Source organism: Dermacentor albipictus, chromosome 4 (assembly GCF_038994185.2).
Source record: "Dermacentor albipictus isolate Rhodes 1998 colony chromosome 4, USDA_Dalb.pri_finalv2, whole genome shotgun sequence".
Taxonomy (NCBI): domain Eukaryota; kingdom Metazoa; phylum Arthropoda; class Arachnida; order Ixodida; family Ixodidae; genus Dermacentor; species Dermacentor albipictus.
The window spans coordinates 149456970-149481634 of NC_091824.1; the positions used below are offsets into that span (position 1 = coordinate 149456970).

Consider the following 24665-nt stretch of genomic DNA (forward strand, 5'->3'; position numbering starts at 1 on the left):
GCACAACGAACACAAAATCATGCTACCGCCGCTTGTACAGGTCAGATGTTAAAAACTGTATAGCAGTGCCTTCGTCACCCTCATCTGCGATGGCATAAGTCGGCATTACAAGATAGTTTGATCTGATAATAGTATTTCATCAAAGCGAACTAACGAAGGCGGTCGTCCAATGGTGAAGTGCTCCTAGGAACAATTTGTTTTGCGACGTTGGCACAAGAATGTTGTAGCAAAGCCCAACTCGCAAATTCATCCCACAAAATGATGATAAGGATGATGATGGACCTCTGTCATGGCTAGCCCCCCCAAGGGGGATAGGCCAAAAATCGGAAAATCTTCGCAACAGCGTCGGCGAATGTCGCCGTTGTTATTGTTCTCCCGAGTAGTTCTCGCGGGAAACCACAGTGGGGAATTGGCCATGTACCGAGTGGTTAGGACATTAACAATTTGAACGTTGGAGCTTAGAAAGTAATATTGAAGAAAATTAAAGTAAATTAAAGAAAACTATAAATAAATAAATAAATAAATAAATTAGTTAATAGGTAAACAAATAAAAGTAAACTATGGGTGGGGTGGGGTACGATCAGTCAAACACGGTAATTGATAAAATTCGATCACGTAATTTTGGATTGCCAAGCAAACATTTCTGCGGCTGAACCCAATAACGGAGGCTCCAAAAGACAGGATCAAAGGCACAGATAAATCTAGGCCTATATTGCGAAGCGGAATATCCAGTAGTCTTTTTCTTATTACAGAAAACGCCTACACATTCAGGGCACTTATTTGCCCTCTGCTTCGCCCGCAGACGCACACACATACACCCACACATACAAACACAAACACACACAAAGAGCGTAAAGAATAGTATACACACTAGACATTATAGCGCTATACATGAGCCACCTACAACGCCAGCTGGTGCGAAACTTTCGGTGAGACTTCGGGTAAGGCTTCACTGTCAGCAGAGATATATCCGCGAGTGCATTTGGTGTCGCCTGTCTGCCGTTGATCTTACTCTCGTATCCATCGTCTTGATGTACAACCACTGACGCTTGCCTCTTTTTCCCAGAGCCCCGGTCTTTGATTTCCCAACTGCCTAATTGCAAGCTGTTTCATCAACAGCCCGGCTCTACGGCAATCTGTAGGAACGAGAACTCGCGTAGGGGCGGACGAAGCAGCAGCATCAAATGTAGCAGAAAAACGCCTTTACAAATAAAAATAAAGTTTTCGTTTTGTTCACGTAACACTTTAATCCGCGTTCAAGGAGAGGGAGACTAGGGCCGAACTTATTGTGTGCCGACAAACTTACGTCAACTGCGGAATTTGCTCTAACGTAGTTTCGAGGTCATCACCTGGAGACAGCTCACCAGGGTTTCTGCAGTCGTCTAGTAATACGCTACGCATGTGACTGCGGGGACTCCTGCTATAAAGATTACAGCAAACACTGCGGGGCAGCTACTTATATATGATAAAAATAAGATAGAAGGCTAACCGCAAAGAAATTATCACTTTATGGTCGTGACACTGCCCTACTTGAAGAATATAAGAATAATCGGAACTGCTTATCTAAGGAAATTTTGTACGGTCGATGTGGTGTTATAGGCACTCGCCACTGTGAAACAATGACATTGCATATTGCAGTCGCTGCAAATGCCAAGGTGTCGCTGCAGTGAAGGGTTTCTTACAACGTCCAGTGGCCAAGATTTATTTACTTATTTTTTATTTATACATACATACTACATTGCAGGGAGATGCCTTCATCGTGCAGTGAACATAAAAATAACTGGATTATTATTATTGTTGTATTATTATTATTATTATTATTATTATTATTATTATTATTATTATTATTATTACATACTGCATTCCGTTAAGACTATAGTAGGAGGGGGTGTACAAAAAATGACAGCGGTATGTACAGACAGGAACACAAAAATACAACATTAATGTTCAAAAAGCTACACATTAGCTGTAGCATCTAAAAGAAAGAGAGGTAATAATCGGACTTCAATACGCAACAGATTCGAATCTTCAATCATGCAGGTGAAAAAGCTATTGTTGAAAGTGTTAGTGCCTGGATAGAATGGTCTGATGTTTAAGGCATGGTAACGACTAGTTGACGTTTGGCCAGCAGGCATTAAAAGGGACGGATCTGATAGGTGACAAAGGGAGGTCATGAACGAGTACAGAATCCTCAAAGATTCGATCTGCGGCCGTCTTGAAAGAAGCTGAAGGCAGCTGTAGGCAAAAGATCTCCGTCAAAGCGACGGTAAATAAAAAACAGTTTTCCTCGGAACTGACGCAATTTAAATCATTCCGCATGATTTATATGGGCTCCAAACGGAGGATGCATAATACATTGTTGGGCGAATCAGTGTTTCGTATGCCACTTGTTTAGTACCCTTCGGGGCAACAGAAAAGGCCCGGCGTAAGTAGTCAAATTTTTGTAACGCTTTACAACAGAAGTAATTCATATGCTTGGATCATGACAAGGTGAATGCAAAAATAACTCTTAAATATGTGTTTTGAGAAAGTCTTGTTAGTGGTACACCGTTGCAATTGAAATCAAAAAGTAAGGGCGTCTGCCTGTTCGTAAAAGACATTACAGCAGATTTGTTAAAATTGATGTTCATTTTCCAGGTTGCACACCATTCGCAAAATGCAGCAAAGGCATCCCCTAGAGCTGATCATCAGCGAGAGAGCCAACGGGGCTGCACCTAATAGAATCCTCTGTGCAAATACTTATTTTTGAAGTAACATGTTTTCGAAGGTCGCTTATCACAGGACAAAGGTCACTTAAAAGAGGGCACTTAACAGGGAGGTCACTTAGCAGAGGACAAAGTAAAGATTCCTGTGGGACCCTTGAGTTGACGTCAACCACAGATGATTCCGCAGAATCTTAGCTTACGAATTGTGATCCGAGAGAGAGTAAACTGGAAATTCAGGAAGCCAAACGAGCTTAATGCTGTGGAGCTTCAAAAGCAATGTACTGCGCTCCTTTGTGATCGCAGGCCGCAAGCGGGTGGTTCATGTCACATCATTCGGCCATAGTGTCAACCCGGCTCGCAAAAGGCCCTCGCATCCGTAGCAGGAGGCGACGATAGCGGGCGCTGACAGCATGCCCCACCACAACATCCCGCCCGAAGCCGGAAATCTATTTCGAATCCCACGCCCGCACATCCACTATACCTAATCTATTGCTATAGTGACCTCCGAATCGACTCACAGCCCAGAGCCATCGGTGCGCTGAGAAAAGGCCAGGCTCCGGAGTCCTGCGCTGTATAAAAGCTTCCTCCAACTTGCGTTCGTGTGTACTGATATACCAACCAAGCTCGCCCCTCTTGCTCACTTTACGAGTCTACCTACGCTTTCCTCATTTGCCTTACAATCTCTTTATTCGTTGTATGCAGCTTCACTCGTTTGTTTCATAGAACTGCACTAATGGGCGCTTATGCACTGCATCGCCTCACTCTCAAAGCCTTCCCTCTATACGAGTGCGATGGACAAGCACAAAACACTGGAAATGAAAATTCTTTGCCATAGCTAAATTTCCTCCGTTTCAGCTCCAATTTCGATTCTGTCGCCCGAATGCACGCGTGCGCATGAATTCTTGCAATTCTCTCTTGTAAGAAAGTAGCTGCGAGAAGCAAAACAATGAAAAAGTTCTTTGAATAGTTCACTCTCTTCGTATCTATAGTAGAACTTTTTCTTGGCGAAGTTCATGCTCAGGCTTGGTTACTGCCTCGTCATTTACTGTTTTGCTCTTTGTCCTCTAGATTCCCAAGCACAAATGCTATATACTGCGAGCACAGAGCTATACGAATTCAGGCAACGTTCCCAACGTGGCAGCTGGGGCTGGGTGTCATTGCGTATGCAGATTATGCAATAAACATTTCAGCGTAGCAAACTCAAGTTTCCTCTACGAACTCGTGTTTCGAATTTGAACGCAGTGTAGCATCCTCGGTGACGAAAAACCTGACCGAAACAGGGAACATTGAAGCCAGAACATTTGAGTCCCATCGTACTTCGTTTACATTTATTGTTTTTCTTAAATTGTTGTTCCTACTAAGAACACGCTGTATGGCATCAAAGCGTAGACACGTTCTAGTCTAGACATTCGGAGTTCGTTGTCGCTCCGCAAGGAAGTGTAGTTGACAGGATACCTCATCTTTAAAGAATTTGTAATCGTTCTTCAACGGAAAGAAAATAAGCTACTGTTATGGTTTCATAAGAAGGCATGAGCGTCGAACATTTTCAGCTTAGGTTTGCGGGATGTTTCAAGTCTGGTAAGCTTTCGATATGTTTTTGTAGAAGCAAAGCCTTGATCTTATGGACTTTTCTTCTGATGAGGAGAGCGGAATTCAACGAAATCAGTGTTCGAACTGTATCTTGTTATACAGCGCGAAATGAGACAAAAGAAGGCAACTAAGATGGGATGAAGAGAAGCGCTTACCTTTGTTCCACCGTTTTCGCCATTCTTTGTCCCGTTTCGCGCCGTTTACCAAGATGGAACACCTACCAGCCCGGTCTTGCAACTTAGTGAAACTGCTATCTTCTATGACGATGTGGGTTGTTTGAGCCGGAGACAAGGTGTTGTTTCGGCGGCACATTTCCATAACACACACACACACACACACACACACACACACACACACACACACACACACACACACACACACACACACACACACACACACACACACACACACGCACACGCACACGCACACGCACACACACAGACACACACACACACACGAACACGCGCGCACACACACACACACACACACACAAACACGCGCGCACACGCACACGCACACACGCACACGCACGCACGCACACACACACGCTCGCGTGTTCACAAACACACGCACATACACTCTGTCAGAATACAGAGAAATAGATTGAAGGCAGTTTGGACAATAATTTCGGAAGTTGTACTTTCTTATATAAAAAAAAGCAATGCAAAGGGATCGGCCAGGGACTTAACCTCTCCTACCGTACATAATAGTGGGAGCGCGCCTGTCCTCCCGCTATTCTCTTCATACTCAATTACTACACGTCGAGGCTTTGTTTTTCTATGGCTAAAAAAATTGTATTGTGGTAGCAGCTTCGTGCTGGCACCTGTTTTTGCTCCCACACCTGTTTTCTTTCTGCAGAGGTACATGACTTAGGCCAAATCAGATTTGGAAGAGCCTCGCTCTTTTTTTTTCGCTTCGTCATCGGTGACTGTCATTACGGTCCTTCGATGCCTGGGGGCTTTATTTCCCCGCAGTTAACCCCGTAGCAAACTGGCCGTGTTCCATCCCTTTGAGCTCCGTTGCTGTGATTATAGTTCACCGGAACTCTCTGGCTGGTGCCACCTGCCGGAGCTGTGTGGGAATTGAGATTCGATGAGCATGATGAGAATATTGCAAAATTTGTGCACAACTCAGGACATCCTAAATGGCTCCTCGCAGGGTCTTAAATGTGGGACTCCGGAGAGGAACGTTGTTGCGTAAGCTGCCACTCCGTTTCCAGCTTTCGGGATCTTGACGTTACAAATATATGGCCGAATTCACAATCCTTTTCTTTCATAAGTGAGCTTTGACATTGGCCTGCCGACTTTGCATATGTCCAAAATCACGATTGGCTGGCATCCGCTCTTACGAACAATCCTAGCGTAACAACTTCTTGTGGGTACGGGGTTTGGCGTCACGCATTTGCAAAGCACCATATAAATTGACTGATTCATTTTATTTCGTTTTAGAATAGTTTCGCCAAAGGTGGGATCAACTGCACAACCTTCGCGACATGTGGAGAGCTAGCAGTAAGAGAACTTACTGCTAGCAGTACTCATGTTAGCAGTAAGTTCGGACCAAACTATTCCCTTCAGCGCAACAGTCACGTTGTAAGAGTACTGAACCCTTTATATTAAACCTTGCGGTCTTAATACGCGTGCGCTAACCCATGTTACCAGATGGCGGTACAACGTGCGGTGCATGTTTCGTACTGCATGCTATGGTCGCCTACTATATATGTAGCCCAGGAACGGTAGCATGGACAAGCCCTCACGAACGGCTCTCACTCACTCCCGGGACGAAGTCTTGCCGACCCGCCTGATTCCAGGCAAATTAATAAGCTAGAAGAATTAGAGGACGCGAGGTGTCCGATCTTTAAAAGGGTTAGCATTCTTAGCCTAGGTCAGTCACTTCGTGTCTATCGAGCCTCTTTACCACTCTTCAATTAAAAAAAAAAGTAAGTGACGTTTCACTTCGGGAACGCGGGTGACGCGCAAGCGTATGGGTGCTATAACGCACGCGAAGCCATCGGCCGTCGGTGCGCCTAGATGCCTGAACTGTCCGCATCGCAGGTCGCTTTCAAGACAGGGCTCGTGCGGCCATGCCATACGCAGCTGCTGCTGCGTATTTCAAGAAAGACGCAGCTGCCACGCAATTCCGACTCCACAATTTTGCAGAGAAACCTCGCGCGCCACAAGATGCGGCAGCGTGTCTAGTCCGTTGCTTCAGCGCCGCGCCATGAATACTCGCACGCAGCGAAAGATTAACTAAGACCGTTAGAACGCACCGGCACAGTCTCGGATGCCAAGAATCTTGGAGGGTTTACTTCACTAGAAGGCGCTAGGCTACTCCGCTAGATGGCGCAGCGTGGCCCAAGAAGAAGTAAAGCGGAATCGTCAGAGGCATGTGCAACTCTGCAATATAGATTGAGTGATTGGAAGCAATTTTATTCGACAGTAAATGTAGATATATACACTTTAATGAAGAACAGAATGATCAAGGAGAGATAGACAAAATGGTAGAATGTGGCAGGTGTCGTAAAACAGGATTAAATCAAACAATGTAGGCCAGTCTTTGCCGCTACCTCATTTCAAAAGGGATTCTAATAAAAGAATCTAGTTATTTTAGTCGTCTTCGTCATCGTTCTCGAAGCTGGAGTGAGGAGCGTGGTTGCAGTACAGGGCTCCTACATGACCCCTTTTCAGCGGTGGTAATATACCATGTCACTACGTTGCTTGACTGATGATGCCATTAACGTCAGTAGTCACAGTGGCATGGGTTTTGCCTTTTTTTATGCGAAGCATATTACGAGAGCTCAACCCAGCTCCTCAGGCGCGGCGGTGTCGCCTTGAATACCACGTGACAGCGTGACGTCACGACAGAGAAGAAGTGGCTTTGGCTCAACTCTTGCAAGATGGGCTGGGTGGGAATCGAACCAGGGTCTCCGGAGTGTGAGACGGAGACGCTACCACTGAGCCACTAGTACGATGCTTCAAAGCGGTACAAAAGCGCCTCTAGTGAATGCGGTGTTGCCTTAGAAACTAGCTGTTTCTAAGTCTCAGGCGTGCGTCGCTTGCTCAGGCGCACATTTCGTTGCCGCGCCGAACGCTGCGTTGCTCAACGCTTACCGCGTCCAATGCGGGGCGTCCAAGGCGAAGCAGAGTAACGCATGAGTTGTTTCTTCGTCTAGCCGAACCAAATATAGCCAAGCAACAGCAGTTCACCAAGCTAAACAGTGGTTCAACAACTAAAATAAAGGCTAGTATGCTTCGCATCCTGGGCTTAACCTTACCTAAGCCACAGCCATTTTTTTTTTTTGCTGCAATGATGCCGTTACCACGGAAAACAGCGTACCGGCTGTCTGCGTTCCCCCAGAGGAGAGAGAGAGGGGGGGAGGGGAGAAAAAGGAAAGCAGAATAGCAAAAGCTGCACTTACTGCAGTCAAATCTCAATATTCCTATTCAATTTCAATCATCGGGACGCTTCGTCGTAGCTCTGGTCTCGCACACATCCAGAAAATATAATAACGACGTACGGCACTGCGAGCCATTTCCATATCAACGAACGCGTTATGCAGCAACCTACGCGCACCATAATGTAGCTTCGTGAATAAGATTACTATTCTTTGTTATAATAATAGGTCCCCACCAATGCGTTATGGCTGAATCAGAGCTATCTCGAAGGTGCTAAAATACCCGTTAAGGAGATATAGGCCACATGCAGCCCAAATAATACCTTACTTGCGCCTGATTGAGGCGCACGAACATTTGCTTTCACGTCAACAATTCCACACACACAACGATTCAACACAACTTGACGGCATGCTGCAAGCGTAATAACAGCAGTCTCCCATATGAATTAACAGCACACTCTACTACAATTTCTTTTCGTATCAGCGTTCACCACAGTGCCTGTGACGATTGCTCTTGATATGAAGTTGACCAGTTTTATGCGCCATGCATTCTTAGCTCGTGTATTCCGATGACCAACCTAAATAGCTACTCGACAAGTGGTCTAGTAATTTGCTCGAACCTCGTAACATCCCTGATGGCGGACGACATCGACCACGTTTGCCAGTGCAAACTTGTGAACTAAGATGAACTAATGTTACCGCACATAAAAGTTTCCTGTTAGAACAGTGCTTATGCTATATATGAAACGAATTTGATTAACTGAAGATGATGGAAACATATTCTTGGTTTCCTCACATAGCTACAAATGAGATGTCACAGGTGATTCTTCATTTGCATGTGACCCGGGCTGAGATATCACCAAGTGACGGAAACAAGATGACATGTCACTTGGTCCTTTGGGATAAGGGCGCACCGTCAACGCTACTGTGGCAATTTTTTGAGCTGCCCTTGCGGGACAGTTAAAGTTCATTGTAGAATCGCCCCTTGAAGCCGATTCTTATGTGAACGGGGCTTCTGGTCTTTCACATATTTACGTCTACGTGCACAGCACAGACCAACAGTTTCACTTCGCTTAGATAGGTCAAGGTACAAAAATAACATGGCACGTCTTTATTCTACCACCCCCTTTACATTTCGTAAAGGTACAGATCAGTAGACCCCGAGCGTATGTACAACAAACACGGCTACATCAGCATGTACATTTTTTGTGAATTGAGCACGGGCGCGTTCCGCTTCACTTCAAAGGCGCCACTTGATTCTGAATGCGAGCAGCTGGCAGGCAACGAGCCAAACGGCCAGTATGGCGATGAACAGCGTCACCAGGCCAATGTAGAACTCGTTCTCGCATACGGAGTACGCGGCTAGGACGTCGGTCCCGACAGCGTACGGGCAAGTGCGGTTGGCCTCTGTGGGGCAGGTGAGGTTGCCTCGTTTCCAGCCGTAGAGGGCAGTCAGGGTGCCGCTGAAGGCGTAGCGCAGGTACGACGTGAATGGCAGCCACATAACGTGGGAGGCCAGCTGCTTGGGGGTGAAGAAGTAGCCGCCGAACACCACAGAGTAGACGAACACTGTGATCGCCACCATGCAGCCCATCTGAAATGGGAAAAAAGGCGTCAATAAAGAAAGGACTACATGGATACTCGATATCAAGAAAGCAAACAATGAAGCCAGGCAATGCTGTCACGTTTACGTTTAATTAGCAGTTACGTTTTGTTTGAAATGTAGAAGTAACAACGCAAACGGAAATGAACGTGGACGACAAGGGAGCTTGCCGCAGGAGGGAGCCGAACCGACATCTTCCGCATTACGCGTGCCGTAGTTTCCCGATTCACCTACTGCTACCTCTAAGATGGACGGAAGGATGACTGATGTGGCATTTTAATTGGTAAAGCGCCGCGCTAGCACTAATGCTTTTTCCTAATTTCGTATTTTTCGTCTTGCCGCTTAATAAAAAATTGTGGCAGAACTTATCTCACGATGGCTGTCAGCGGAAATGCATTAGCACTGAATCAGTATATCGACAGAACATACTGACACGTTGAAAAAGACGTATCTACGAGGAATGTACTGCACTGGGACACCTCTTTCGCGTTTCCATGAGAACACTCGGCACTACCTAGCGCCGCCGCAGCAATGCATGGCGCTTGAGAAGCGCGTCATGTAAAACAAGCGGGCTCCTCGTATTTCTTTCTGAACACGCTGCGCTATCTAGTGGCAATGCCACGAAGTCCGCGCGCGACTTCCGAGACGAGAAGCATGGTGTGCCGGAGCATGAAGCGAACGCTGAGAATTGTTCCCTCGCATGCCGCACACTCAGTGGCACATACTCGGTAACCCAAGTTGGCGAGAAGTTCATTGAAGAGCGGCACGTACCCAGTGTATTTGTGCCGCAGCTTGCAAATCTATGGGGTTGCTGCCCTTGAGGAACCCTTGTGACGTTGGTACGATTGCGCTCAGCATCGGAGAAATTTAAGGGATCTTATTTGTCATTGTAGCGCGGCATATTTTTAGTGTCACTTACCTTGTTAGCCAAGTTGATATCAAAGAGGTTAATTGAAGAGCTGCACACACCTACTCATATACCCAGTAACCCAAGTTGGCATCAAAGAGGTTCATTGGAGACTAACACACATCGAGTGGCGCATACCTGTACCCACTACTGCAAGCCGGCGTCCAAGTGTTTCTTCGAGCAGCGGTACCTACTCAGTTCCGCGTCTACAGTAAGCCATCTCGGCGTGAAGGAGGTTCCTTGAGGGATGGCACGTATGTACACTGTACCACACATTCAGTTGCCCATGTTTGTCTGATGATTGATTTCGAACCCTGTTACCTCAGCACAGCTCCCCAATGGGCTTACCATTCCACCACTACCTCCCGTTGACCCAGGTAGGCGGCAAAACGGTTAGATACAAACACAGCCAGCCAGCCAGCCAGCCAGCCAGCCAGCCCTCGGAAAGTGCGTGAAGTACCCTAAGTATGCGAACGCATTAAAATTACCCTTTGGGCGGATTATGGGCATAAAACTGTGCGTGCATTTGCAGGAAATATTTGTCATCAGTGCACCACCCCGTATCACTTACATCTTATCGGGTTCAGAAGGGGCTGTGCGAAACGAACAATCTGTCGCAAAGGGGTCGAAGGCTACCGCGCCAAAGCGTGCCAACTCATGACGCTCCTTTCACCAGCGCCCACTTGCAGTGACGTTGGGCTTTATAGTGGTGCCGGTGCTTTAAACTTTTATGATGAATTGGCGGACAGTTATCCACAATTTGTGTGCTCTTCAGTTGGAGAGTTGGAGAGTAGCAAAGTTCACCTTCGGGCTTCCGTCCATCTTCGTTTTCTTTTTTTCACACAAGGTCAGGAACTCTGTGCTTAGAAGACACAGGCATAGCCGCAGATAGACACACTCTATATCCCGCCCTCCCATTTTTGTTAGCGGTTGAGGCACTGAGCTCATCTCTCACAAAGAACTTATCTAAGCGAGTCAAATAAACCTGTAAACGTGTAAGGGCGCGTGCACAGAGAGAGAAAGAGTTCGCCAGAAACTGGCGAAGCCCTCTCGCTTGGAAGGTGGACGCCACTCAGCGTGAACTTGTAATTCAATTTTGCGTGGTCTCGGAAGCTTACACTAGACAGGTGTCCTGGTTATTAATACTTTCATTGTCACTACTGGCCGACGCCTTTTATTAGAATTCGCTGTATTGTGGATGAACTTAGTGAATATGGCTTATGGTTAACTATACGCAAACTGGGGTAACAAACCTCTTCACAAGAACTTCACTGTATGCGCACAGGCAAGAAAGGAACTGACATTAAGCCTAAAGGCATGTGCAGCTTAGTGACCCTATGCATGGCACTGCCTGACTGCCTACACCGCCTGACTGGTCTACGGTTGACAATAAATATGAGACTGTGCTTAAACTGTCGACTGTATTCCTGTCCATGCTCAGGGCACAGTATCGGTGGCATGTTTTACCGGCAGCCGTGGAGACATTAAGGTATATTTAGAGGTGACCAGGAAGAATCACCAGAGGGTTTCATCAAGTTTCGATTTAAAAGAAATTAAAGAAAAAACTAAGCTATCTCGCGTAAAAATCCTTATACGTAAATTGAATGCATCTAGCGCTGCTCGTTGAAATCGATTCATTATGGCGCATTCCAGTGGACGAACAGGAGCACTCAGAAGCGTGCCCAAAATGGTCTCTAAAGAGTAGCTGCTTTCCAATAGGCCAACCGGTGCATGAGCGCTGTGATACAATAGGCGAACAGCTTCAGTTTGGCGATGCCGAGATCAATCTAGAAAAGCTTGCGCTATTCCCGAGCGGAAAGCGGAGTGCGAAGGAAGTCCCGTGAGGCAAATGCGTCATATCCTTCAGTTTTCGTTATGTTTTCCTTGTTTTGTTTCAGTGTGCGGCAGCAATGGCGGCTGAGAAGCGAAGGCAGTCTGACGATCAGCGCGGAAAGGTAAACAATCCGGCTTAAACATTTGCCCATTCGCCACATTCGCCCTCGCACCTGCCCTCAAGGCGCATGGAACATTTCAAAGGAGAAGAAGCAGTAATATACTCGCTGTGCTACTGCTATGTTCCTCTCTGATCTGTGCCTCCACTCCAATTTTCTCAAACAAATGCGAATTTGCTGTTTATGCTATTATAATACAAAAAAAGCAGATGAAAGAGTAACTCTATCAGTGTCCATCGCATTGAGACAGAGGGGGTCTTGCCTCGTACTCAAAGATGGTTCCGATGAGCGTGCCCAAAGCTTGTCCCAGCATGGACACCTGGAAGCCGAAACAGAGGAAGAAGAAGATCCGGCTCTCTTCCTTCGGCTGGTGTGTTAGGTAGTAGTCGAATATTCCAGATGACACCGAGAACATGATCTGCATTTGAATCGAAGAAAACTATTAGCACTGGGTGAAACAACATTGATTGATTGATTGATTGATTGATTGATTGATTGATTGATTGATTGATTGATTGATTGATTGATTGATTGATTGATTGATCTTTACTTGTCAGAGTGGAAATCTTCTGGTCTTTGAGTATGCCTCTCACAAAATGGCCCTTAGCTATGTGACTTACGAGAACACGTGTGAACGGCTTGTGCGGAAAGATGTGTATGAAAAATTCTACGAGAATTGAACTCTGGTGCTACGGACGTGGAAGACAGCGGAAGTTCGGTGGAAGTTGTCCTTGAAGAACCTTGGAGAGTAAAACGAAGCGATTTATTTCCCTCCATTCTATTTTTTTTTCTATCATACACCAATCACAGCATGTTGATAGTAGTGATAACGCAGGCGGAACACCGCTCGCACCACTGACGCAGCGCGATAAGGTATTTATAGTATTGGAATAAAATCGTTACATTACATCTCCAACAAGTGCTCGCACAGAAAGACACGCACACCATGACTGAATCGATGTGAACACAGCTCTGCGCACAACCAATTATGTCGGTACTTTGTGCATCTATTGTGAGATGAAAGTGCGTCGTTACAGCAACGTTAGGTGTTTACGTACTTTATACGCAGTAATTGACGTTCTTATGCGTTGCAGTAAACGTAGTACTGCATCGCACTACTGACAAAGATGCTTACTCATACGAATCAATAGAAAATGCTCAAAAACTCAGATCGTTGTAGAGAATATGGGGTTTTTTCTGTAAAGCTCTTAGGTGTGAATGAAATAAGTGTTGCTTCGCATTACAGAAAATAAGACGACTGTGGCCTTCTTACATACTTACCTGCTTGGAGTATTTAGCGTTTGTATATTATGGCTCTGTGTACTCATGCTTTTTTATGCATTTATTACTTGCGTCGTGCATTTTGGCGTTCACAAGCTCAATCATGGTACATAACATGCGCACATTATGCACTAATGTATGTCGCCCTTTGTGTACTGCACATATCAATAATTCTTCGAAGCACAAACAAAGGGAACTTTATTCAGCGTAAGCGCTACGCTAGACGAAAGTTCAACAATGCAAAATGCTACCTTGAAAAACGTGCTACATGTCGAAGTTGCTAGCTAAAACGTTTACTAAAGTATAATACGCATTTCCCAACGTTTAAAGGATAAAAAATGAAGGATACCAAAGGCTGGTGGCTGTAGCGTTCCACAGTACGGCACTGCCGGTAACTAGATTTTAAAAATGAAAAGTGAAGCTGGACGATTGATAACACGGTAGAGTTCACCTCCTTTGCTACCTGTACGAGATGTTACACAACCTTGAAAAAAATATTTTGCTTCAATTGCAAATTTTGCAAGTTTTCCTTTCAGTGTGAGTGTTAATATCAAACTTGGTAAATCCATGTGGCAGAACGTTGTTCTCGTCATGCACATATTCATCTATTCTATCTAACAGGTATATACTTGACACTATACCCCCCCCCCCCCTAAATCATTATGCGTTACTGTATTTGGGATTTTAGAAGTGTCAGTACATGACGTGAGATCAAGCTGACGCTTGCAAAAACAGGCAACAGCGTGCACAATATAAACACGAACATTTTAAGCGGTGGCTTCTTTGCTACATCTGCCACATTCCGTAGTCGTCAGTTGGGAATGGCGTTGCTTACCTGAGACCAGTGGTGCGACGAAATAGAATGGTTAATAAATGATATAGAACTGAGGGGAAAAGTATCACTACAAATACTCACTAGTTTTTGTCTTTTGACTCGTATCTATGCCAACAAACGACAGAGCTTAGAAATGCTCTTACAGGGAGTGCATAAGCGGTCATGAAAGTATGGCCTAATAAACTAATTAGGTTGCTTAAAAAGAAGCAGCCAATGGAACTTCACTATCTGTTGGCTAAATTGCGCACTCATTCGTTTTCATACCGCCCACGACTAAAGTGAGCATAGAACTACTGGGCCATCTGGAACGCGCGTACTTCATGTATATTGGGGAGCCTGAAATTTCATGCTTTGCACACGTTATTACACGGTCGTTCCTTTGTACCAGTGCTGTGACAGAAAATACAAGAATATAGCTCTGAACTTTTACGGCGGCTTAAAAGCACAAAGCGATACGAAGGCAGCGGCAATCGCAAAAGAAATATTCAAATTTCTTTCTTACTGACTGCCACACCGACTCTTTGTGTCGGGGATAAGCAATAAGAGAGGGGTGGTGGGCACGCACCTCATACATGATGTCACATGTGACCCGAGCCAGGAAGTAAATTTTCTTGCCGTAGAGAGAGTAGCGCTGCTCGTGGATCGCGTGCTGGATGAGCAAAGGTGCTGAATCACAAAAAACAGCAGTGCGTCACTCAGGCCACCCGTCGATTCGCACTATGTGCAGTTTATCGTTAGCGCGATTGTATTACCGCCGAATACAGTTCTTAAGAGAAAATGCCAGCGAATCATGGCGTCGGCCCGTTACTAAGCGAAAGTCGCTGGCCACCGGCAAACAGTCCTTTTATGAACGAATATCTTTGTAAAGTTGGCTCCTGACGTGCAGCGTCGTTGAGTAACATAAATACGATATAGCTTCTATAGCTTGCTTTATTTCCTTGTTTTACCACTTGCATGGTTACCTCTTTCCAAATGAACAATTTATTTCCCTGTCTCTCTTTCCCCTGCTGCATAAAATCTACCTATTCCTTATATTGCAGGACCGTTGTAGGAAGCGCCTGCATTTCTTTCTCTGTGTAGTTCATTAATTCATTTTTAAAGATTCTGTTGCGATTGGTTCGTGTATTGCGTTAGCATCTTTCCCACGAGTATATTCCCGTATTCGGGATGCCACGGCACTGTAAAAGTTCTCGAAACTTACTAAGTTCTCTCTTTGGCTCCTCTAGGATACACTTTATTCCGTCTGAACCAATAAAAGTTTGCTATGCCATAGAAGACAACATCAGAAACCAAGGCTCCACTGCATGCTCGTTCGTGAACTTCAAGGTGGCGTCACCGCCCGCATTTCCTTTTTGAGTCTTTCCTAGCTTACAAAGACTCTTCGCAGTGTAAAAATGGCTTTCTTTTGGTATTGTAAAAGGATAAATTACTAATACATCTCAAACATTTTTGTTTCTATGTAGTGTCCATTTAACCTTGTTGAGCAGAGCGGAATAGAGCGGTCGGTGCGTACTCACTTTTGAGCGTTGCGCTCAGGAGCGAGAGTGCAGATAGGCAGGACATATACAGGAAGACGAAAGCGACGTTCATGTCGGTGAAATTGTGCTCCACACCCACCGAGTTGAACACGTTCGCGAAGATGACGATGAACGAGATATTTATGAACTGCCTGTATGACATGTACACCTGCGCACCAAAAGGAATATGGCAGAATACATTAGAAGGCTCGTGCAGTGCATGCAAGGAGCTAAGCAGGGAGAGCACCAGCGCGGCCTCATCCTTCCGATGCCACAGCTTATATAAGAATCATCATGCCAGCAGGAAATTAATACCCACCTCAGTCCTACGCCAACATTGGAAAAGGAAGTAGAAGCTATACGCTCCTTGTTGAATATAAGTGCTCTAGATGAAGCCTTAGCACCCCATGAAGGTAAACTCTGCACCTGTCCCACCACATGGTCTTTTAAACGCCATTTATAGTTTTTCGCTATCCCATTTTACACACCAAAGGTCTTTGTACGCTATACCACCAGTGCGGTAGCAAAAAAAGAGAACTGCGATCAACTGCGGCATGGGAGTGATAACTGACACATATGGTTGGGCTTACTAATTGGCCATGACGCCCAAGGAACGTTAAGTACACTGCATTAGGAAGCGGCCATTTGGTGCAAAGATCAGTAAATGACTTTCGATTGAACCACATTCGTGAACTACATTCCTACACATTGAACCACATTCCTAAATCGGCACTGGACGTTGCTGTGTCGTCCTCTCATCTCATTGCCTTTAGTGGTCAAGTGTCGCAGAAGCACTAAACACTTGAAACAAATTGGGGTATTTTGAGTTACGGTGCTTTGTTCCTGATCATTTGGTATGTTTGTTAAGTTCGGCATTCGTGTGAAATTAGCGTGATAAAAGGCATGAGTAAATGGTGATCGCTTGGAGAAGACTTCGTCCTCAAATGAAGAAGGAAAAGCAGAAAATTATTATTATTATTATTATTATTATTATTATTATTATTATTATTATTATTATTATTATTATTATTATTATTATTATTATTATTATTATTATTATTATTATTATTATTATTATTATTATTATTATTATTATTATTATTATTATTATTATTATTATTATTATTATTATTATTATTATGACGACGATGACGACGACGGCGGCGGTGACAAGGTTTTCTTTGTAGCGCAGTGATAATCTCGGGTGCATTTAGCTCCTTTTCATGAAGCTTGCTGCACATCGCAAGTTACTTCAGAAATCACTATCGTTGTTTGAGATTCTGGTTCATCAGCGGCAACATTATAGGGGCAAAGTTTAGTTTGGGTACCCATCGGTAAGTTTCGTATGGCTGCTTAGTGATGTACTAAGCGCGCGGCGCACATTGTGAGGGAAAGTCAATGAAGCGAAGCGCGGCGAACTTTGCAGTGCCACACGCTTATCTACGACGTGCACCACATATCATATGACGAGTCACTCAAACAGTGAGTACAGCACATCTGTCTACTTGGTTGCCTAGATGGTCTATGATATTTTAGTGTGAGTAATAAAAGACGCGTTCAAAGAGGCTATAAGGTGTGCACATTTTGAAGCGCTTCAGAGCGTGAGTACTTTCTTTTTTCCGCATTACTTAGAGCATAAACAAAGCCTACCTTGTGAAAGAATAAAATGTTTTGCAGTGCAACTAAATGTTCAGGTTATTCCGTTAGTAGTTACACCTGCTGATTTGTACGCGTGCAATAATCCTTACGTAGAGCGATTGTGATCCTTTTCGTTCTGATTGGTCATATCCATATTCACCGTTATGTCATAAATTATCACTTTCTAAGATTTAGGGGTTCTCTGAAGAACTCATTATTATGCACCGGTGCAAATTACAGAATGTGAAGGTGAATCAAGTCCAACGTAATTTTAACACAATAAATAGAGGGAGTAGAAGCACGCTTACCGAACTGCGGAAAGTGTAGAAGATGAACCTGTTGAAAAGAAGAGAGAACAGGTCCTTGCTGTCAACCGTTTCGCGACTCTGGAAAAGACAAAGAATACGTAAGAAAGGGATATGCTTTACATTCGAAATGAGCGCGTACATGGTCTGAGTAAAAGCTCCTTTTCCCAGGCAAGAATGAGCTGTTTGAGATGCCCTATGGTTGTCCATACCGCAGCATTTTAACACCTTTCGCAAACAGCCACGTCGCACAAGAGAGACATTTATGATTTAGCGTAAATGACTTCGCACGTGTACAGTGCTCGGCGATCGAAATGCGATACACGGAGCGCGCGGCTGCCGACGCATTTTTGCTCCACCGGTAGGCGCTGGGTAACCGCTGGGGGAAAAATGCAGTTACGATGTGCCACAAAAGCTCTCGCTTCCATCTTGAACCACAGTGCATCAGCTCGGCGTCCCCAGCGACCACCGGCATAACAGAAAGCGCCTGGAGCTATGCGTTTTGAGTACTGCGTTTCGATCGACCAGCGCTGTACATTGATACAGCAATGATATGTTGAGCTATCAAACTCAGATATGTGACGGGTGCTTAGTTTCTTTTGTCAAAAATGTTAACCAAGATGGTCTTCGAATGTCTCTACTGCAGTATATTTCGTTCCAAAGCATATATTTTTACGATTTAATATGCAGCACGTCCTACATAATTTGCCATCATGCAGGCCTCAATACCTCACAGAAATGCAAGTTTCCCCAACGAAACGCAGGAACATCTTTTCGAACAGAACTGAATACCTGCACCTAAAAACAGCTTCTGCAACATCAAACTATCCGGACTCGTTTTCGTGCTCGGATAAATGGTAACAGAAATGATCGCTGACATTACTTCTTTCAGTAATTAAGAGCGAGGCTGACTGTGCAAATCCCTGATCGAAGATTTGCGTTGTCGCACCACCCACTAAACCACCCGCACTGGCTTTGCTGCAATAGATAAAGCCTTATGACTGATGCTATTTTTAAATACGGACTTCCCATTTAGGAAGAAAATAAGGCAGCGGCCAACCTCGAATATGTTGCCGAGGCTGTTCCGTCGCCCTCCGGACGCCTTGCCGCCTTCGTCGTTGCCATCGACGGCCTCGGCCGCCTTTGGGCTCCGTGGCTCCACCGTCACGCCCTGCGGTTGGTCACTTGGCGGGGCGCCGATCGGTGCAGGCTCAGACGAAGGGAGCGGCTGCTTCATTTGCTGCTGCATCTCCTTGGCCTTCATGGTCTCTGTCTCGGCGAGCGCGCGGAGTCCGCCGTACATCTTGGCGGCCACCTGCAGCACTGGGGCAAAGAACGTTTTGAGAGTTCCGTGAGGCTGAAGCGGACGCGGCACCACGCGTGCTCTTGAGTGCAAAATGGTTGTTAGCCGGGCTTAATTCATATGAAGACATAATACGCAAGCACCGCAAGAGTGGGAGTCATATGACAGAAACACCCGTCTCGTTCTTTTTTGTGAAGCTTGTCCCATTTTCGCGTTGTTTTGCGTATTATGTAGTCCTTTTGGCGCGGTATACGTGTGCTTATTCCTTTCAATCTTGTGCATGTGCCGCGATCAGCTCTTGTTGCATTCCGGTATATAGCATCTTAGAGCGACAAACTTGTAGCCTGTAATTGCGCATTTGTAAGTAATAGCACATTCTACCGGCCGTGAGACCACTCGGAGGGCGCTATTGCACAAGAACACAACAGCTTTGAAGCTATAATAGGAGAAGCGCGTCTAGCAGTCATAATTTGGCTTAATTATCGCCATTGGAGCTGAGTTGCTGCTTTCCATGGCCTATGAAGCCCCCCGGGAGTGCTCTGAAATGACACCTGAGATATGCCGTAACAGGAAACCACGTGGCGTGGAACAAGCGCCGTAATTCCACAGTGAAAATACGTCCGAAATCGCTTTATTTCTCTGCGCTTTAAGGAAAGCGAAACTAACCGAACTGCTGTGCGTTGCAGTATGTGTGTGGCTTTATCCCCATTCAAGACGTTGGTGCTTATCAACCAACTGCTTTTCGCTCTCCAGGTAACTGGAGTCGCCTGTCTCCAGGTCACCCGTGTGGGCACAAAAAGTCATTGACTCCTTTCTCACAACGACACAGACGCATAGATGCTGGTTAAGAGAGATGTCTAGTTTCCGGTGATTCGATGGCGGTGAAGGTTTAGCGTCGTACGGTACCCAACAACCATGTGTACAGCGCAGGAGAAATGCGATGAAGGGCCGGAAAGTCGGAGTTGTTGATCTTCAAATCTAAGAAGCTAGGTCGTAGGCCAAAGTGTGGGGTAACGGAAGTTGAGCGTTGCATTAGAATTCATACTAGGGAAGGGTCGGTGATACCCAAAGTTGAAGCAATCAGGGTCCTGGGTTTTGTACTTGAAGCAAACAGATCGAACATTAGAACCATTCAGCGTATTACCAAGAAGACGGAGGAGGCCATAAGACTTATAAGAGGTACCTCTAATAGGCATAGGGGTTTAGGAGAAGAAGGTGCGATGCGCTTAGTTCACGCGTTTATTATGTGTCATTTCTTGTACGTGGCAGCTACGCTAAATTGGAATAGGGGGGAGAAAAATAAATTGGAAGCATTAATCAGAAAAGCCGTCAAGGCTGCACTTGGTCTGCCTGTGACTACGTCAAAGGATATGTTGTTACGACTGGGTTTGCATAATACTTTAAATGAAATTGCCCAGGCTCAGCGTACGGCACAGAGGGAGCGGTTGCTAGGTACACCAGCGGGTAGGTATATTTTAGAGTCAATTGAAGAATCGGTGGCTGTGTCTCATGATAAGGCGCCCCTACACGAGTTTAACGTGAACCTGAGGGCAAATATCATGGTTCGTCCGTTTCCGCGGAATGTGCACCCCGTGCACAATGTAGGGAAGCGGGTCGCGAGAGCTAGGGCTTTGTTGCGAGAGGCAGAGGATCAGGAGGAGGAGTCTGCGTTTGTTGACGCCGCATGGATAAATGGGGAAAATGCTTTTTCGGTGGTGGTGATAGATGTCAAAGGGAGTGTTAGAAATGCCGCTTCCATTTATACCAAAGATCCGGGGGTCGCCGAACAGGTGACTATTCCTCTAGCACTAATTGATTCAAGAAGAGTTTTGGTGTTTAGTGACTCGCGATCTCCGACTAAAGCCTTCTCGAGAGGAGTTGTTGCGGAACCGGCTAACAGACTGCTGCAGGGTAGGGATATCACTTCGCATACAGTTACTTGGTTCCCGGCGCACATGGGTACAGTGGAGGGAGCCCCGCGTAACCTCAACGAGGCGGCGCACAGGGACGCACGAGGATTAGTGCGCCGTGTACTCCCTGAAGGGGCTGGATCTCACGCTCTTGAGTACAGGGACCAACTGTTAACCTACAACGAGATCACCAAGCACTATTTATTAGGGCGTAAGGCATTTCCCGTGCCACATTCTAAATTAAATAGGCCACAGGCGGTTACATTAAAGCTTCTGTAGACACGAACGTACCCTAACTCGGTCATTATGAACAAAATTAATCCGGACTGCGGGGTTTAAGTCTATTGTAGTCAGTGTGGGGGTTTGCTCAATTTAGAACACATGCTTTGGCGCTGCTTGGCGTTGGCCGGTGATGGTTCTCGAGGTGAACAGTGGTGGCAGCGGATACTGCACAGGGAAGTGCTGGCGGACCAACTCAGGGCTGTCCAGAGGGCCCGTGTGACGGCAGAGAGGTTAGGATTCTCTGTCCCGACGTGGGAGCGGCCCGCATCAGTCCCAGACTGATCCCTCAGGACTTAAATAAAGTCCTTCATACCATACTATGCGGGGCTATGATAGCTTACTTGGCAAGAGAATTGCATGCGTATTGCGAGCACGTTTGTTCGCATCGCACCTGTGGCCAGATGATTTTTCGTTTATTTCCTCATTGGTTATTTAAACTTTCTGCATTTCAATTAAATATCGAATTGCCCCTACGCTTTCCTTGATGTCATTGTCTACTTTACCTAGTTGGGACTTACAAAAACTAGATCCTTCTGTTCTCTTCCTCATAGTTCATATATATATATATACATATATATATTGTAGCGAGATATAAGCTATTCTTTGTCATCTGTACATGATCATCATCATGTGGGGCTCATATGGGGTTCTTCTTCATCATCGCTTGTGGGGCTGGCTCTCGAGTGTGATCCGTGCTGTGGGCGTGATCGCTTCGCCGTATCTTCGAGTCGGAATAAACGTAGTGACGACTGCTACGTCACAAGTGGTGGAGTGTGCTTTTCGGTCCTCCGTCCTCTGACTCCCCGCTCAACCTCCTGGAGCTTCGATCGGGTCGCCGATTGTGCCAGCTGTCCGCCACCATGTCGCAGGACGAGCCAACAGGCACTTCTACTTCCACCATCTCGGCCTCGGCTACCCCGGCCTCCCCGTATTGGGTTGTCAGTGGACACCAGCGTGATCCCCATCTGTTTGCTGGACTTCGCGGGGAAGACGTCGAAGATTGGCTGGACGACTACGACCGAGTGAGTTCGGCTAACCGTTGGGACGATGCGTCCAAGCTACGTCACGTCGCCTTTTATCTGACCGGAGTGGCCAAGACTTGGTTTTTCAACCATGAGGTTGATTTCACGAACTGGGGCGCTTTTAAACAGCAGCTCCGCCAAATCTTCGGCACACCGGCTGTTCGTTCCGCCCTCGCCAAAAAGACGCTCGACACTCGCAAGCAACAAACCGGTGAATCTTACACGTCGTACATCGAGGATGTGCTTGCTCTTTGTCGACGGGTGAACCCGGCTATGACAGAATCAGACAGAGTTCTTGTGACGTAGCAGTCGTCACTACGTTTATTCCGACTCGAAGATACGGCGAAGCGATCACGCCCACAGCACGGATCACACTCGAGAGCCAGCCCCACAAGCGATGATGAAGAAGAACCCCATATGAGCCCCACATGATGATGATCATGTACAGATGACAAAGAATAGCTTATATCTCGCTACACTAAATATATACGAACACTTACATAGCGCATCAATACGGCACTTCTACCTAAATTACAGCTTTCGCATTACGCCTCGTCAACTTGCGCTTGTGTCCCATTTTGTTTTGTTACTTCAGTAGACCTCTGTCTGCACTGAAAAAAAAACCGTGACTGTCAAGCATTTCACGTTCTAGCGCTCTTACTCACGGTATTCGGTGATCGAAACGTCCGCTGGACAGAGAAAGCCGTGTGCGCCCAAGTGGTTTCTCAGGTCAGCCGGCACGCCACTGTAGATTAGCCTGCCTTCGGCCAACACGTAGATCTGTTGCGAAATAATATAGCAGGCTACGGTTTACCGCGAAAAAAAGTTACCGCATTATTCTGGAACGTTGCCCCACATTATGAGTCTGGACTTTAGACGTCGCCGTGGTTCAACTTTTGCGACCACTGTACTTTAACAACACTTTAAAGTAAATTATTACTTTTATATTCAATCTAGCAGCTCAGCGTCATCCGCACCCTCTCAAAAGCGTTATTGGAACTCATTCCTTATCGCAGGTACCAAATGGAAAACGTTAAAGGGAGAAGGAATAAAAAACTTGGGCGGTAATAGTAAATTTTGATTGTACAATACCAATAAAGTCATGGTTAACTTCATTACCAGAAAAAAAAGGAAAAGAAGGAAAAAGACGCGGAACAATAGACTAGTTGCGACGTCGCTTTGAAGTTCCCGTATTAGCTAGCCATGAAGTTATGAATTTGGATTAGCCTAGCTAATATTAGCCTAGCTAATATTTAAAATCTAGTCATAAAATATTCTATACCAAGGAAGCCAGAGATTGAAATTCTTAAGCTTAGAGATAATTTCTTGCACCACAACCCAAATTTGAGAAATAACTTTCGAATCTGCGATATCACAATCATGTACCGGAGCCGTGGTTTGGGCGTGAAATTAGATATTAGCGTACCTAGCCTAATTTCATTTTTTGCAGTCCAGCGTGTTGTTACAGAGTATAAAACTTTTACCTTCACGTTTATTTCCGCTAGTCAGACTGCGAACTTAAAAAAGAAGAAAGTTCTGAAAGAGTACTTTAATAGTCTAAATTTCTATATAGCGACCCTTAAGCAAAGCACTATGACGTCTTGAATAGAGTGAAAGTGCTGCCCTCCGCTCCCGGGAGATGAAGCTGCATATCGATAGAAGAAAGTTTAGTAGAAACGTGGAAGTCGTTACCAGAGTAAACGCTGAGAAATTAAGGCTCTCTGTTCGTTACGGCACACAATGAAAAAGCGCAGTCTTATTTTCCACATTTTTTTTATTTTGGTAGTTAAACAATGCGCAACATTCCTTCAATATTCTTCTGCTGACACAAAATCATCGTTCAATACAGCATATTGGGTGTAACGTTATATAAGCGTCACTTCTCCTTTGATTTGATTGATGGGATAGCGCAGCTAATCAATAACATAATGAGTTTTATTACAACAACCATGATCTCTTTTTTCTCTCAGGTGAAATGCACTGAACATACTTTCAATGTTTATTTTCTCGTAGAATAGGTACTTGTGGATTTTCAAAGGAAACGGTGTATCTGGCTCACTTTCTGGCAGGTAAATTGCGAAATTAAACATCAGCAGTTCACCAAGGTCTAAAGCTTGTAGTCTGAAACCCTTGACAATAAATTTAAAAGAGGGATTTTCTAAATCTAAATCTTCAAGTGAATCGTGCACATGTGCCTTGTATTTATTGGCGTTTCGGAACATGTTCTTCTTGCTTAAACTTCAGGCGAAATAGCAGTTTTAATGACTCCTTACCTAATGAAATCCCCACCCCCCAATCAGGGCAATATTTTTTTAAAATTTACACAAAGAAAATTTATTTCTTTGAAAGATTTTTTTTTTTTTTTGCTGAAAGCGTTTGACTTCCTTCATTGTGAATTTCTAACGTTCGTGTATGACATAAAAC

General features: G+C 45.3%; 1 protein-coding gene and 1 long non-coding RNA gene across 3 annotated transcripts in view; one reads left to right on the plus strand and one right to left on the minus strand.

The window, feature by feature from the left end:
* The window catches only part of LOC135902204 (uncharacterized), a 288754-nt gene that overhangs the window by 249340 nt on the left and 14749 nt on the right, over window positions 1–24665 (plus strand). The window lies entirely within an intron of this gene.
* The window catches only part of LOC135902203 (ATP-binding cassette subfamily G member 4-like), a 42743-nt gene continuing 26846 nt past the window's right edge, over window positions 8769–24665 (minus strand). Inside the window, exons 9-15 of one of the 2 annotated variants that reach the window (XM_065432179.1) lie at window positions 22907–23021; window positions 18785–19047; window positions 17728–17805; window positions 15782–15950; window positions 14830–14930; window positions 12411–12566; window positions 8769–9280 (exon numbers count right to left, since the gene is read on the minus strand). In XM_065432179.1, the coding sequence (XP_065288251.1) occupies window positions 8927–9280; window positions 12411–12566; window positions 14830–14930; window positions 15782–15950; window positions 17728–17805; window positions 18785–19047; window positions 22907–23021 (1236 nt within the window). In that variant the 3' untranslated portion in view covers window positions 8769–8926. The remainder of the gene's footprint in view (window positions 9281–12410; window positions 12567–14829; window positions 14931–15781; window positions 15951–17727; window positions 17806–18784; window positions 19048–22906; window positions 23022–24665) is intronic. The other variant, XM_065432180.1, reaches the window with a different exon arrangement.